Source organism: Episyrphus balteatus, chromosome 3, assembly GCF_945859705.1.
Source record: "Episyrphus balteatus chromosome 3, idEpiBalt1.1, whole genome shotgun sequence".
Classification (NCBI taxonomy): Eukaryota; Metazoa; Arthropoda; class Insecta; order Diptera; family Syrphidae; genus Episyrphus; species Episyrphus balteatus.
The window spans coordinates 78,467,776-78,485,403 of record NC_079136.1 but is presented as its reverse complement, the minus strand read 5'-3'; the positions used below and the strand labels follow the sequence as shown (position 1 = coordinate 78,485,403).

The 17,628-nt window shown below is 31.6% G+C and overlaps 1 protein-coding gene across 3 annotated transcripts in view; it reads right to left on the bottom strand.

Annotated features, from left to right (window-relative positions):
* Window positions 1-2,376: 2,376 nt before the first annotated feature.
* Window positions 2,377-17,628, bottom strand: part of LOC129916918 (protein tincar) — a 114,434-nt gene continuing 99,182 nt past the window's right edge. For 2 of the 3 annotated variants that reach the window (XM_055997130.1, XM_055997127.1), the window contains exons 6-9: window positions 15,901-17,580; window positions 7,370-7,694; window positions 6,530-6,992; window positions 2,377-3,977 (exon numbers count right to left, since the gene is read on the bottom strand). In XM_055997130.1, coding sequence (XP_055853105.1) covers window positions 3,141-3,977; window positions 6,530-6,992; window positions 7,370-7,694; window positions 15,901-17,580 — 3,305 coding nt within the window. In that variant the 3' untranslated portion in view covers window positions 2,377-3,140. The remainder of the gene's footprint in view (window positions 3,978-6,529; window positions 6,993-7,369; window positions 7,695-15,900; window positions 17,581-17,628) is intronic. The other variant, XM_055997129.1, reaches the window with a different exon arrangement.

Genomic DNA, 17,628 nt, shown 5'->3' with positions numbered 1-17,628 from the left:
GACATCACTTCTCTTTTGTGGATTAATGATGAATAAAGGATTCAGGATCAGACGAAAAAAAAAGTATCTTTTTAACTAAGAAATGATAACAGGTAGCTATAGACAAAAAAATGGCACCACCTAAGGGTTGATGGAATCCATAGTAATTGTATAGATCTTTGTTAATAACGGATATTTCAACTTGAACTTCAGGGTAGAATTATATTTTTTTTTTATTTTAAATTGAAAAAAAAAACAATGTTTTTATAATGTATTGAATGACATACATAAAACTGATGGATGGAATTATTTGAATATCGAAAATTGTTGGTCGGCATATTAAGTTTAACTTAATTCATGTTAATTTAAACTTTAAAAGTTTTGTAACTAAGTTTTCATATTTTAATCAAGTTTGTTTTTGAGTGTAGTTTAAAAATTGTTTTTCAAATAATTTTTCATCCCATAAACAAATGTATTTTAATTATACTCAGTTTGTTTTTCAATAAATAAATTCTTTAATAACACTAGTTTACAAAAAAAAAATAAATTTTTTTTGGACACCAAATGCCGTTATACTTTTCGTATAGATTTGAGCCCAGAAAACTCGAAAATCTTATTTAAAAAAATATTTATGGATAGGTTTTCGAGATATGATTTTTCAAAGTTTTTTGTCGTTGTTTTTTTCAACCTACTTAGTATTCGGGGTATATGACGAAGATTTTTTAATGTTTTTAGCAAATTACCAAACATTTTAGTGAGACATTGGAGTATTTTTTGCCTCAATTTCTGGCAATTCAAAGAAAATAAAGAAACATTAACCAACAACCACTGTTGAGCCAAATAGGGATATGCAGGAAATTCTTAAAAATGCACAAACCGCTTTCTTGGGTTAGAAAACAACAAATGATGAAGATGTGATTTTTACTCCATCTAAGAGTCATCGGTAAGAGATCTAAGATTACAATTTTTTTATATACTAAAAGGCTTAATTAAACAATAAACTACGACTGCGACTCTCTTCTATCAAAAAAAATGCGCCACCTCTAAAGTACAAAAAATAATCGGCAACCCTACGCAAATACTAAAAATCACAAAATATTTTTTTTTTCAGCCAAAATGTATTATATTTGATAGTATTAAATGCATTTAACTTACCTATTTTAGTACAAAAATTAGTATTTTTAGTGTTTTTAAGTATTTGAATATAGGGTTGCGGAATACTTTCTCGTATTTTAGAAGTGGCAGCATAGATTTTTAAGAGTGAAAAGTTTGGTTGTTTTTTTTTTCATTTGCAAATTTCTATATTTGCAAATTTTTGTATTTGGGCAATTCCATGGTAACTCACGTTACATTCACAAAAATTTCCAACACATAAATAATTTTTTTTTTTCAATTTTAATGTAAATTGATACGAAATTACTATCCATGAATGGAGCATAACTATTACTTTCATAATTAACTAAAAAAATTTTCTTTATTTTTAACATTTGCTTGGGAAAAATAAAAGTTTGATGGTAACTCACGTTACAAAAATCGGACGCGAATTTTAAGAGTCCGACAGTATGAAGTTTTTATGTGAAATTAAGAATCTCAATTTGTTTTCAATGAAGATTCCATACATACAAAATTACAAGCTTTTAATATGAGTGACAAAACCAAACATTTTTTCAATATTTCGAGGAAAAATTTTAAAATATTTAGGTAACTCACGTTACATTATTTTGGTAACTCATGTTACCTGCGATTTGTGGTCCCAAAAGTAAAGAAAAGATGCATTTTCACTCAAGTTTTTTTTTTTAACCGAATAGTGTGTAACGAAGCTTGCTTAAATGTTAACTTATTTTAGCACTCAAGAGGATATTGTCATCGTCACTATTAGACTCATCATATTTTCAGTTTGCTTGTTTTTCCGTCATTTTCATGTGAAATTCTTCTGTTGTTGGCAAGCTCATGCTATAAAAATGCTTAAAGATTATTAAACTCCCTGAATCTTATGTCTATCCATGAGGGAATACAACTAAAGAATCTTTTCTTGCAACTTGCATAAAGAGTTGCCGTTTGTAAATAGTAATTTGCTAATAAAAAAAGTAAAAAAGACTGCATAATTTGTTCAAAATTCGTGTCAACTTTTTCATGGAATTACCCATTTGATTAAATATAAATATATGACAGTATAATGTAGCTATGTCACAACTTTTCGTTTAAAATAGGGTTGCCACATAGAAGTTCCCATCCCTTTTTTTCATTTTCAGTATCAATATTATCTTTCATTTGACACAAATTTTAACTTCTGATCTTATAGAGAAAAAACCCAAATACTTCAAATCGATAAATACCTACCATTAGTTTAATCTATTTTAAAGTCGCTTATAATAATTTCAATAGTGCAGATGCAGATGTAGACATAAAACAAAGAATAACCCTTGCCAATCGCTGTTTTTTCAGGGCTGAAAAGGCATTTAAGCAGATCAAAGATCGAAGGAAGTTCTGAACAAGACGGTATTCAGATTTGTGAAAGTGTTAAAACTAGTGTTTTTATGTAACAAAAAACTCACTGTCTATTACCCAAGTTTTGTTTAGGTATTCATTGTATCATTCAATTACTATATAGTTTTTTTATTTACTTCGAAAAACACTTGAAATTAGCTTTTTTTAAAACTTTTATTGTGAAAAAAAACTAAGCTAAATTCAGACTGTTTTTGGTAAAAAAAAATTATTAATATTAAAAAAGAAAGAAAAAAATTAATTAATCTACTTAAGTATGATATGATTTGTTTCAGCTTACCTTAATTCCTCATTTTTTAGTATTATTGAACTGGACTGTAAGTATAAATAAATTCTTCCGTATGTTTCTAAGATTTGTGCTAATCGGTAACTTGTATAATCACATTTTTGGGGCAATACTGGGGGTCAATAAAAATTAAACTATTACATCTAAAAGGATCTCAAAAATATAAACTTAATACTATCAAGGGGGCATATAAAACAATAAAAAATAATAACTAAACTCTTGGATGTTAATGTGTGAGTTCATATTTGCAGAGGTATAGTATACATGTGTTTTATTTATGTTGGTATGTGTGTGATTTCAGTGGGATGGGGGTGGTTTTAAAATTATAATTAACTAATTACTATAGTGATTCCTATACGAATAGTAACCCTCAGTTTGCATGTTGGTGCTGGTGCTGATGCTGATGATGCTGGTGTTGGTGTGGATGATGATGGTGCGTCGTCGTCGCATAGAGACAATCTTGATCGGAGGACATCGAATAGTTGGCCGAATCTCTGTCTTCTGGAATGGATGTGTTAACCAGACTGTGAATTTGCATTGGGTCTTGTAGTAGTTTCGAAAATGTATGATGGCCGGCCCCCAGACCCAAATGTCCGTATGGAGATTCGGCTTTTGTAATGTGCGGGATGCGTCGCAGGAAATGTGGATTCGAGTAACGTACACCATTCGGTAATGTAGTGTGCGATACGTGTTGCTTGGCCGCCACCACTCCAATTGAAGACGTCACCGATTGGGGTGAGTAGCCTTGGGGTTTGTATTGTAACGACGCTTGACTGTGACACCCCAATGGCAGTGGCATTGTACTGCAATGGGAATAATCGATTTTTTGCTCCGGCATTGTTCTTTGGAGCGGCAGAGTAGCGCTGTTGGATTTGCTGTTGCTATTGAGGCTATTATTGCTGCCATTGCCATTTGTGTCGTTGTTGAAGCTGGACATTCTCATATTGGTTGAGCGACCGTATGGCTCTTCGGCAATTGGTGGTTGAGGTGGTTTTGGTGGTGGTTTGCATATAGCACGTGGACGGATAACAACTTCTTCGCGTTCTTCGCCAGAATGTACACCACTCGAAGATTCGGATGGTGCACGTTCTGGTGGAGATGTTGTGCTTTCGGTTGTTGAAGTTGTATCGCTACGTGGTGTAAGTGCTTCATTGGGGACACCAGAATCGGCTCGTCTGAGACATCGTGGAGTAGAGCTGGAAGCGATCTGTAAAAATAAGTACAAAATGTTGTGAAAAAATATAAAACATCATTTAAAACAAATGGTATTGTGGTGATTTGGTGAGGCTTTTCAAGAAAATATATCGCACTAGTATTACAAGACTGGTCGTAACTCAAATCTCTATGAATTAGCGAAAAACTGTTTATTTACAAACTATTCCAAATTATAAATAAATTATTTTTTATCAAGTTCCTTTATAAAAATAATGCAAATAACTATTCAGCAATTATTTAAAATATTATAGATATATAAATATAATGTTATTGTGTAAAATATGATGTAACCTCAAGCAAAAAAAATTTTGAGTTTTAACAGTCTTGTTATACTAGTGCGATATGTATATTTTGTTAATTGTTAAACATGTGTAACTTTTAAAAAGAAATTAAGGTTCAGGAATTGCACATTTAACTTAAAAAAATATTGTTTTTTCTAGTTTTTTACCACTTTGTAGTTTATAAAGGTGAAATAAATTAAAACCGCTTAGTGCTTATGATTAAAGTTGGCATTACGAGAAAATGCTAACGTTGGGCAAACGAGCCATAGTGAAAAATCAACGATTTTTACACTGAACAAAAAAGTTATTGTTATCATTTTTGTGATGAAAAAAGAAAATGATGAAAAATTTGGAAATAAGGGTGGAATTAGGAAAACTAAAAGTTGGGCTATCTGGAGTAACAAACAAACAAAACAAAAACTCGGTTTTAAACAAACGATTTTTTACAGGAAGAAGAAACCATAATTAATTTGGTTTCTGAAATGAAAAAATATTTTTTGCGTCTTTTGAAAATATGATAGGCTAAGGAAAAAAATGTAGGGCTATCCTGGGGTAACCTTGTAACCATGCATGTTTGCAAAAAAAATATTTGCATTTGGGGTTTCCAACTGGAGCACAAGTAAAGACTAAAAAAAACTTGCGACTCACATCAACATACCAAGCTTTTCAATACATTGGTTTAAAATGACATAATTTGCCTATGCTCATCAATTGTCTTCAAATAATTTTCTTACTATCTCCCTTTCTCATAAATGGCTTAACTGATATAAACGAAAGTTTCGCATGCCAATTTTTTTTTTTTTGTTGAAAAAATGTGTGAACATTTTGGAAATGGGAGAGTTTGTAACCCAAAGAATTTATTTAATTATTGTAGTTAAAAGGGTGTTCTTTTGAGAAAAACTAAAACTTGGATTTGAAACTTAAATTTTATTTCGGAGCAATACACAACACAGTGTGAAATTTTTACATTTTTTTATTTGCAATAAATATTTTTTTTTAATTCAAGTACGTATTCCATTGCAATACTGTTTTTTAATGCAAATTTACTACTATTTGCAATTTTTTTTTTAAATTTGTAATGGAAAACAAAAATGCATTAATATAAATGATTTTTTACAACCCTGATAAAAACACGATCCCAAACGGACCTCATATCAGTGTACATTTGGGTGTGTCAAAATGCTAAACTATGAAATTTTCAAGTGTAATATCTTTTAAAAGTTACATTGCTTATTTAAATTGCATTCTGCGTTTACAATTTTAATTTTTATTAATATCTTTGGCTCGCTCAAAATATATGAAGAAATCGAAGAAATTTGGATTTTTAAAAGATTTTTGAAATATACGTTGTTTTTTTTTTTAACTGCGCCGTTCGGATACAAAAAAAAATATATTAAATATTTTTAGGCTTTCTCGTGAAAGATAATTCTAAGAAAAAAATTTTAAGCTTATATTTGTTGAAACTGAATACTAAGTAAAGAAGCTGCGAAATAATAAGGGAAGGAAAAAAAATCATTTTTTCATAAAAAATCGTTTTTTTCTTAACAACTTCCACCGATTTGTGCGAGCCAAAGACGAACGATCTTATCATACTTTTTTACTTATTATTAAACCATAGACCCTAAAACAACTTTTGACCACTACTATATTGCAAAATTAGAGTACTTTTTTTCGGCCATACAAAAGTGACACATCGTAGAGTACATCTTTTCATTAAAGGAGTGTTCGTGTCAGGTCTGATTCCAATCAGCGCAGCGTTATTCTTCAGTAATTTAAGTATCTTATGGGCAGATTGTATTGAACCTAAATAGTTTAGCTTGATAAACCGTCTTCTCCTCTCCTACTTTTGCATTTGTTTAAAAAAGAGTTGGTAATAGAAAAAAAAGAGTACGTATACGCCACAGTGAAATTAAATAAACACTAACTTGCACTCCATAATTGAAAAAATTGTATTCTTCTTTTCGTCAACGTAAATAAATAAACAGAAAAACAAAATTTTTTCAAATAAGAATATGAAATTTAAAAAATATAGACAAGAGAAAATGTGAATATTAATCGAGCGCAAGTTTTAAACATTCTAGTGGCTAACTTAAAACCTTAACTATGGAAAATTAAACAACATTGTAGCACAACGATGATATTTTAAACTTGAAACCCAAAACTTCCAATCTAGAACCCGCATATTAAATATGTATAAATGGAATGTGTAACCACCTATCTGATGGTGCAATATTAAAACAATATTTGAAACTGAAAAACTTACATGTGCTTCATTTGTGTGCAGAGTGACTGTAACCGGAGCCAAAGGACTAATCAAATGCTCTGGTGACGAAGCTAGTTGCATATTTTCAGGTTGAGCTTGTGGGGCAATTCCTATGGGTGATGTGGCATTTGAAAGTGGTGGCGGCGGCAAATGTGAATTTGAATGGGGATGATGGGGTGGCTCCAAATCTCTAGTCGATGCATACGTAACACTATCATCACGAACACAAGCCAAAAGTTTTCCTTCCTCCGAGGTATTATCGTCCAAGTACTCACCATGTGGTGGCGGGGGCGGTGGCATCAACAGTGGCGGAGGGGGTGGAAGTTCATCATATTCACTCAAGTGGAGTATTTTAATACTGCCACCGGCCACTGTTGAAGCACCTCTTAGTGTGGCATAGTCTCCGTCATCAATTTCCCCCGCAACACCGGCAATACATATCGTGGCTCCACGGGGCGAATGGCTATATATTTTTTTAAATTATACATAAAATTTAAAAAAAAAAGAAAAATTATTATTTTAAATTTATATACTTTTATGAAACTTTTTTACATTATTTCAAATAAAACATTTAAAATACATTTCAAATTCAAAAATAATATAACAATTTAAAAATAAAAATAAAATAAAAACAGGCGACAAGCGGAACCAAATAGTTTCTTCACACACAATCAAGATCAATCAATTAATTATATAAAAAAAATGAAAAAAATTAAGCTGCTAAATGTGCAACAAAATGATAAAAAAAACAACAATTTCGTGCAGAAAAAATAAATTAAGAAAAAAAAAAACAAAACAAATTTTGTATTCATTTTTGGGGAGGGAAAAACGATTTTTTACCGCTTGCCATCTTGTTCGTCACCATCGTCACACGTACTCGTTACTTCATTGAATGTTACTTTTAATTTCGGAGAACTTGGTGTCAATTTGGGCCAATAGATGTCCTCAACTCCGTCCGTGCTCGATGTGGTACTAATTGCACTTTTTTGTTCCATTCCACCAGCACTAACATTGCTATTGCGGGTCGATATTAAAAGAGGTTGAGTAGCACCTTTTGTTATACCATAGTGCTCAATGGGTGGCAGTTTGAAGCTCCAACGACGTTTGGCTGTTAGTCCAAGCCAAATTACTATCCAGAGTAGAATGTGGACAACAGACATCAGAGCTATATAAAAATGTTTTTTTTTTTGAGTGGTTTGGTGGGGGGAAAAAGTAAAAATGAGAAAAAAAAATCAATATTGAAGTTAGAGTTGGATTTATTGAATAAAAATGAATTAAAAACTTTGTTTTTCGTTTTATGTACTCTATTCAAATAACTAGTTTTTTTTTTTTACTTTTTTGCCATCACCATGGTACGAGATTTAACTTTTTGGTGAACAAATAAAAAAGCAATTTGTGGTTTTAGCCCAGTCATTTTAGTCATTTTTAAGCCCAATCTGCGGAAAAATTCCTACTGGGCTGAATTTTGGTATACAGCTTAATGACGGCTTTGTTATGAAGATGTAAAAAATCGACATTGATATCGTGTCCGCGTTAAGAGTTATAGGGGTCAAAAGGTCACAAAAACTGGTTTTTCATGATTTTCAGCAAAACGGTAAGTCTTATCAAAAAATTTTCAATGCAAGAATTGTAGACCAGATTATTATATATAAAAAGTGTCATGACACTTTTTTTCCTAAGACCCACCGTTTCTTAGGTATAACGATTCAAAAAGTTGAAGTTTAGTTGTAATCGTCATAATCCTATTCCTGAAAAAAAAACTCCTAACTGAAAAGTTCCTGAAATTTCATTATTTTTTTAGCTTGAATTTCGTTCCTCAACTGTTAAGAATATGGGGAAACCAAAAAAAATGGAAATTTTCGCCATTTTTCCGATTGGGGCCCTTCTCCCGAAACCATTTCCCTGGGAATTTTTGTTTAGAATATGTCTGAAAATATACAGGGTGTGCAATAGAGAATGGACAACCCTAAAACGGCTTATAGCTACACTTATGATTGTTCTAAAAACAGATAGAAAAAAGTTCTATCGCAACCAGTTCATAAAATATGGACTTTTTTTCGTTCAGTGTATTTTAAATTTTATCATCTTATGTTTTCGTTCACTACAACCACGAATGAATGAATTTTATTTATTTCTTTTTTTTATAATTTTCTACAATAATTGGATGAGTACATAAAAGCTTTAAAAATTTCATAGCTATTGCACATTTTCGTAAAAAAAATTTTGAAATCTGTTTTTTGATGCAAAATGTAAAAAAAGTATTTTATGAAAAATTTTAAACACCTGTGGTATAAAATAAATCTATGGAAACCTAGGTGGCCAACTTTCTTAAAAATATTCTGGTATAAGGAGAATATTTTTAAGAAAGATGGCCACCTAGGTTTCTATAGATTTATTTTATACCACAAGTGTTTAAAATTTTTCATAAAATATTTTTTTTACATTTTGCATCAAAAAACAGATTTCAAAATTTTTTTTACGAAAATGTGCAATAGCTATGAAATTTTTAAAGCTTTTATGTACTCATCCAATTATTGTAGAAAATTATAAAAAAAAGAAATAAATAAAATTCATTCATTCGTGGTTGTAGTGAACGAAAACATAAGATGATAAAATTTAAAATACACTGAACGAAAAAAAGTCCATATTTTATGAACTGGTTGCGATAGAACTTTTTTCTATCTGTTTTTAGAACAATCATAAGTGTAGCTATAAGCCGTTTTAGGGTTGTCCATTCTCTATTGCACACCCTGTATATTTTCAGACATATTCTAAACAAAAATTCCCAGGGAAATGGTTTCGGGAGAAGGGCCCCAATCGGAAAAATGGCGAAAATTTCCATTTTTTTTTTGTTTCCCCATATTCTTAACAGTTGAGGAACGAAATTCAAGCTAAAAAAATAATGAAATTTCAGGAACTTTTCAGTTAGGAGTTTTTTTTTCAGGAATAGGATTATGACGATTACAACTAAACTTCAACTTTTTGAATCGTTATACCTAAGAAACGGTGGGTCTTAGGAAAAAAAGTGTCATGACACTTTTTATATATAATAATCTGGTCTACAATTCTTGCATTGAAAATTTTTTGATAAGACTTACCGTTTTGCTGAAAATCGTGAAAAACCAGTTTTTGTGACCTTTTGACCCCTATAACTCTTAACGCGGACACGATATCAATGTCGATTTTTCACATCTTCATAACAAAGCCGTCATTAAGCTGTATACCAAAATTCAGCCCAGTAGGAATTTTTCCGCAGATAAAACCTAAAATTACTGGACTATTTGTTTTGTGGCATATAAGCTTATAATTTTTAATCATCATCAAATGAATAAAACTAACCTGCAGGCGATGATGATGGTGTGTTTGGTGAAAAATATTAAATACCTATTAATTTTTGAACATGTTTTTGAAAAAAAAACTTTAGTTTTTGATGAAGAAGTTTGAGCAATTAGCTGCAAATGAAATAACACTACTTAATTATCTACAAAAATGAGGGTTGTAAGGTAATGCTTAGGGTAAAAACCTCCTAAATATACTGTTTTTTGAAAACCTTATGTAGTTAATAAAAAACAACTCCTAGATTTTTTTGGAAAAACGTGAGCAATTTGGCAGTTATAAATGCTATTAGTATCTACGTAATTGCATTTTATTTTTAAAAGCTTTTATTTCCGGACTTATTCCAGATGTAAGTAAGCTATGCATTAACTTTCATACACATATTAAAGAATTGGATGCTCCATACTCAATTTTTGAACTGCTTGTTGAACTCAAGAAAATGAATGATAACAAGGCTTAGACGGTATCCTTGCCGAGTTCTACAAAAATCCATTCAATTAATTGTTATTAGAATATATTTTATATATTTATTGTTCAAAGAAATGTTAGTTTATTTTCGCTCTCCTCCCAATTTTGAAATCTTAAACAAAAAAGTAGTCCTAAGATTTCTGAAAACTGCAGAGGAATTTCCATTCTTAGTTCTCTGAGGAATGAATATTCTAATGATTTGTTTAAGATTTGTGAATTTTGTTGAAAGTAACAATACAATAAGCTGCTTTGAAGCTGGTTTTCAGGCTAAAGACCAAATGTCCGCGCTCACATGTGTTGCTAGACTTAACCCTTTGTTGCCCGAATCATTATAATTTCTTATTTTAAAATAAAAAATAATGAAATAATGATAATTGGCATTAACTTAAGCTGTATGAATATAAAAAAAAATATACGGCTTTATATTCCATGTTTTTTGTTGGTGGTTTCACATATTAACCACTAGGCTTTAAGTGATTTTTTATTCTGAAAATTATAAAAATAAAACTTGTTAAATGAAACAAAATTTATGGAAAAACTATTATTATATACAATATTTATTTTTTATGAAACTTGGCAAAACAATTTTTTTTCTTTTGACAAACATAATGCCACTTTAAATACTGAACTGGACCATTTTGAACGATTTGGTTCTTTTTTTGTGCTGCAGAAAACAAAAATTACACGTTATCCATAAAATGGCCAAATTTTATGAACGAAACTATGTACACTCACTATAAATACCCACACATAAATCTATTTACGGCAAAACTTACCTAACATTTTATTTCAATATCGGAAAGTTTCAAATTTATTATTTCAAACTTCAAGCACCTTGCACGAATGACTAAAGACTTTCAATGATCTTCACATATCCGATAATGCAAGCTTGTTTTACAAAACTATTAATTTTTGCTATTGTAAAGAACTGTATAGATAACAGTAAATGTGGCGGTTTTTCATTAAACCCAATGAATGACAAGGAAAAAATTATTGAAAAGGTGGTTTCATGCTGTAACCACTGGAGAACAAAGGGTTAAACCATACATTAAGACATACACAAACCCATTCTAAAAAAAAAATAATTTTTGAGAAAAAACAAATCTTTTTAAGCATTTTTCATGGACTAAAAAGCAGTCTTCGACATTATTAATAGAGGCTCGCAGGTACTGGGTTATCAACCAAATTTATAAAAGTTAATAAGCAACTTCTCTTTAATATGACTGCTGTACTGTGGTTTCTAACTGCAGGAACAAGTCCAAAAAATTAACAAGTTGAAGTAAAATTGGTCATCTGTGGGACTTAAAGATTAATACTTCTAAGTCTAAAATTATGATTTTTAAAACCCAGAAACGTAGAGCAAAAAATGATTGCTCTCGGAATCTCAATGGCTCTATCATAGAAGTAGTTAAAAACTTCGAAGATTAAAATGTACAATTTTTCACAGTTTCAATCTTTTAGTTCACATCAAAGACAATTTAACCGTAGCTTAAGCAGCTATCAAATTTAACTGTTCAAATTTTTTCAACAGCAAGCGTTTGATGCTGTTTTTGTTATATTAATGAAATTTACGGATACAAAGAATTGGAATAGAAATGATTTAGAGATTTTTTTTAAAGCGTATCTTAATCTGAACTGCCTCCAATTTCCATTGAATAATAATACTTTTCTTCTTTTTTCGCCAAACTAAAAGCTCGAAATGTATTTTAAAGCCTAGTATTTGTTAAAATTATAATTTTGTTTAAGCTTAACTAAAAGCCCGAATTTATTCCATAAAGTATAAACATAATTTAACTAAAAATCATTTTGTCTCTATTTCATTTAAATTTTAAAATTCATAAAATGTATCTTTCTGGCACATTGTGTATTTTTATTTTCATTTATTTTGTAACCAGCAAATATAAATAATTTGTACTTTTTCAATTAAACACTAAATTATTTGAAAAAATAGAAATTAGAAAAATTAGTACTTTTTTTCACTTTTTTTCACTTTGTGTTTCTATGTAGTTCAGTTTTAAGGCTTAAAGAGACCTTTCGTTTGATGTGTCACTCAATGAATTTGGAGGAATTTAAATTTTTTTTTTTTGGGAAGAGATTTTTTTCGAAAATCTAAAAATAGACATGTTGATAATGAACTCATATCTTTAATTCAAAACCAATTTCGAGAGTTTGGTTTAAAGATATCGGCTTCTAAATGTAAGAAAAAGAAAGAATAAAAAATGTTTGGTTGGAAATAAACTAATCAAAACAAAAGATTTATTTTGAAATTTGCCTAAAAATTACTTAATTGATTAACATCAAAGCGAATCAATGAATTTTAGAGCTTACATGTATATGCACAATAAATCGTTGTTCAAAGCAGTGATAAGTTCTTATACACTATTACATGTAAGCTTTACAATTGATTTATTCGCTTTGAGTTAACCAATTAAGTAATTTTTAGGTAAATTTCAAAATAAATCTTAAATGGGCCCTATTTTGTTTTGAGAAATTTATCTCAAGAACCAGACTGCCAAGATACTTTTGGCTTTAAGTTTTGAATAGAACTAAAAGAGACTTTTCTTTTGATGACTCACTTGATGAATTTGTAGATCATTTTTGAAAATGTACTTTTTTTAGGCAAGGGGTTAACCTTGATTTTTTCTCGAAAACCCGAAAAAAAAACAAAATTTCATTTTTTCTATCTAAATGCATAGGCCTGTTTACTATGAACTCATATCTGTAAAATAAATCTTATTTCGAGACTTTGATCCGAAAATATCTGCTCCGAATGTAAGAAAAAAAAAAAAAACAAAAAAAAAATATTTCGATAGTAAATATTCTGCAACCAGACCTCCAAGAAATGAAAATGTACTTTTTTTAGGCAAGGGGTTAGTCTTAATTTTTTCTCGAAAATCCGAAAATAAAATAAATAAAATTTAATTTTGTCTACCTAAATGCATTTGTTAACCAAATCTTATTTCGAGACTTTGATCCGAAAATATCTGCTTCCGAAATTAAGAAAACAAAAAATATTTCGATTGTAAGTAATTCAGCAAAAAGACCTCCAAGAAACTTTTGATTTTCAGCTATAAATAGAGCTTAAAGAGACCTTTCTCTTGATGACTCACTCGATGGACTTGGAGCAAATTTTTTAAAATGGATTTAATTCGGCAAGGTTTTGATTTTTTTTTTTCGAAAATTTGAAAAAAATAAATTTGTGTTTTGTTTACTTAAATGCATAAACCTGTTCTCTGTGAACTCATATCTGTAAATCAAAGCAAACTAATTATTTTGTAACTTATTTTTACCTACTTTATATGAAAAAAAAATTGAAAACGTTAAATTATTGTTTATATTCCAATTTTAAAGCAAATGTGTTGTTCTTGTTCTGTTCCACAAAGTCTCACTAAAATAACCTTGATTGGTTTACGAAATACAAAAATTAAAATCTATTTTTGCAGAATTCTAATTTCGGTCAAAAAAAGTTCTTTCTTTCTATCTTTATAGGTATCTATCAACACATTTGTTTAAAATTAATGTCCAAAGATACATACATTAATAATATAATTTACTCGTATAAAATATATAAATCAAAAAAACTCATTTCTCGCCCTTATACTCCAGTCAAAGCGTCGGAAAAAAGGGCCTCACCTTGCGCAGAGAGGCACTGTCAGTTTTTATTTCATGGATCGATGGGGGTATATTTAAAAGGCTTAAACCCAATTTCTCACCACCTGATCATTCTTTTTAGCGGAGTTATTCACAAAAATGCATTTTTTGGGATATTTTACTTCTAAGCTAATATCTTTGCTCCAGATTGTCGTAGACCGAAAAATAAACATACATTCTCTTCCTTATAATATTTTCTATCGTTGTATGTAAATTCATTGTATTTGAGTGAGTAAATATAAAATGGCAGCCATTTAAAGTCAAATTCTTGTTGTTAAAAAACACATTTTTGTCATTATTTCGAAAAAAGCTTATATCATGATTGACATTTTTCTAACCTATTTTGTAGCCCTGTTCATGTCCTGCATTTTAAAGGAAAAATGAGCTCTTTATCACCAAAGATGGCCGAGCTATTGATAAATGAACGCATGCAAAACCGGTGTGAAAACACCCAAAAATATCGTTTTTTGGGAATAACTCGACTTCAGAATGTCCTACGGCAAAAAATAAAGCAATGAATTGTTCGTTACAACGTTTTCTATCAATTTAGTGCACAATTTTTTTGTTGAAACAAATAAAAAATATGTAATATTAAGTCAAAGTCGTTTTTTTGTTTAGCAAACTCTTGCCTTATTATTTTGCAAACGGTGCGAGTATTGGCTAAGAAAATAAAATATTATTGTAGTCCTTTAAATTATCTACAATTAAAAAAAAAATTTAGCTTTCTACGACCCACGAGAGCCGAGAAATTAATTTTTTAAAAAAGGTACAAATGCCCAAAGAAAAAACATAAGACAAATTCTCTTATAACAAGAAACAATGAAACAACCCCTCTCACTGAGAACAAGTATTCGAATCATAAACAAGGGAAATTTTTTTGAATTTTCGTACGGATTAATGCTTTCTTAAAATTATAATAACTCGGCTCTCGTGGGTCGTAGAAAGCTAATTTTTTTTTTTTAATTGTAGATAATTTAAAGGACTACAACAGTAATTTATTTTGTTCGCCAATACTCTCACCGTTTGCAAAATAATAAGGCAAGAGTTTACTAAACAAAAAAACGACTTTGACTTAATATTACTTATTTTTTATTTGTTTCAACAGAAAGATTGTGCACTAAATTGATAGAAAATGTTGTAACGAACAATTCATTGCTTTATTTTTTGCCGTAGGACATTCTGAAGTCGAGTTATTCCCAAAAAACGATATTTTTGGGTGTTTTCGCACCGGTTTTGCATGCGTTCATTTATCAATAGCTCGGCCATCTTTGGTGATAAAGACCTCATTTTTTCTTTAAAATGCAGGACATGAACAGGGCTACAAAATAGGTTAGAAAAATGTCAATCATGATATAAGCTTTTTTCGAAATAATGACAAAAATGTGTCTTTTAACAACAAGAATTTGACTTTAAATGGCTGCCATTTTATATTTACTCACTCAAATACAATGAAATTACATACAACAATAGAAAATATTATAAGGAAGAGAATGTATGTTTATTTTTTGGTCTACGACAATCTGGAGCAAAGATATTAGCTTAGAAGTAAAATATCCCAAAAAATGCATTTTTGTGTATAACTCCGCTAAAAAGAATGATCAGGTGGTGAGAAATTGGGTTTAAGCCTTTTAAATATACCCCCATCGATCCATGAAATAAAAACAGACAGTGCCTCTCATCGCAAGGTCAAATGACGCTTTGACTGGAGTATTACTATTTCAGATAATTTTTTAATTATTTAAATTAAAAACTTAAAAAGTTCATCGCCTCTGGATCACATTTTTTAACCTGTTGCTGACTTGCTGTTTCTACCAAACCCACAAACAAAAATGTACCTAAATAAACCCAAAAACTTACCCGCAAAACAAACCATCATTAACCAAAAAAATGTGTTTAATTTTTTTTTTTCTACTTACCCGAAATAAAAGTCGGACAGTGCAAATTATTTCTGTAGGTAGCACTTAAGTCATTTAAAAGCGGTGCCTTAACCACTGCCAAAGCCAGAACAAAGCACAACGACGCGCAATGTGCAAAATATATCCACGTCTCACTCGTCTTCATCGTAATAAGCGAACGATCGCGCATTTTTGCCGCCAGCCTACCATGTCCATACAAGTACATGATCATCGAAGACGACAACACCAAAATGGTAGCCAATATGAATAAGGATAGCGTCACAACTGCATTTAGTATTAACCCGGGATTATGCACAGGTATAGCCTCACTGAAGATCTGCAATTTATACAGGTTCGATATTCCTATAAAACTGAAAATAATCTCCAGAGACGAGGCAACCATTTGAACGCTAAATATGGTAGCAAAGGGTTTAGTTGTCGACCAGAATACAGCGGGATAGCGGACGGACCAAACAAGCAGCGCCACAACCAGATTCATAAATTCAGCACTCGGTGGATGGGAAAAGACCGTGACATCGATCTCTTTCTCGATGCCAAAAAAGGTCTGCAACATTCCCGAGAATCCGTCCAGTCGGACAAGACCAGGTGGTGTATTACCATTGCCATCGATGCCGCCGCCATCGACGATTCCAACACCAACACCAATGCCAACGATGTCAGTGGACTCATTTAACGGCGGCTCCCCAATCAAGTACTCTGGCTCGATCTCCACCTGCAATTCATCATCTGCCATGCGTTTGACTTTTTTCGACTTTGTTTTGATTTCAAAGATCTTCGAGTTGGATGCGAGCGGTGTGGCCGGAATGATTTCAGGCAGTTTTTCTGGTTTCACAATGTGGATATTGCTGTCTCTGAGTGTGGTGGTGGTTTGTCTGGTTGTGGTGGTCGTGGGTTGCCTCATGATGCCTCCTCCTCCGTATTCCAACTCTTCTTCCACACTGTTTGGTCGCTGTTGTGACGATGTGGGCACTAACGACGACTTTCCCAGTCCTGATGATGGGTTCTCAAACACGGTTACCATTTCCAGGTCCTCTAAGCGATTAAAGTCAATAGCCTTTGAGTGGCGCAATTCGAGTTCCCTGTCGGTCTCTTCGGAGCGTGATGTCCGGGATTCTTCGGACTTTGAGGAATGTTTTCTATGTGACCTATTCCTGTGCTGTCGATTACCATTTCGCCTATGCGATACTCTGCTGCTGGTGTGGCCGCCACTGCTGCCGCTGACAATAGATGATGAGGACTTGGTGATAGTTGATGCTCCCTTGGCAGTTGTTGGAATGATTAGCGTTGTAGAAGTCGTCGTGGTGGTGGTCGTCGTTGTCATTGTCGTAGTTGGCGTCGTTCTAATAGTCGATTGTTTATTTGTCAGAGCAGTGGTTGTGGTGGCAGAACTCATTGGCATTGTTGAGCGCATTTTGTTCAGGTCCTCTTCACTGGCACTGTTCTCGTTGCTATTGTTTGCGTCGAGTAGGTCAGGCACCTCAAAGAACGCTGACTTTGGATAGGATATCCTGTATTGTTCTTCATTGCTTTCGGATAGCTTATTGTTGTTTGCTAGGAAGACAGTGTCATTGTAGACCTCGTCCTCTGATATGTTTTGATATGGCGATGATATAACCGACAGTACGACAAGATTCCTCCGATTTATGGCTATAAAATCCAGTTCGGTTTGCCAGATGTTTTCTGTGGGGGAAAAAAAAATATAAAACAAAAGGAAATGAATGAAAAACC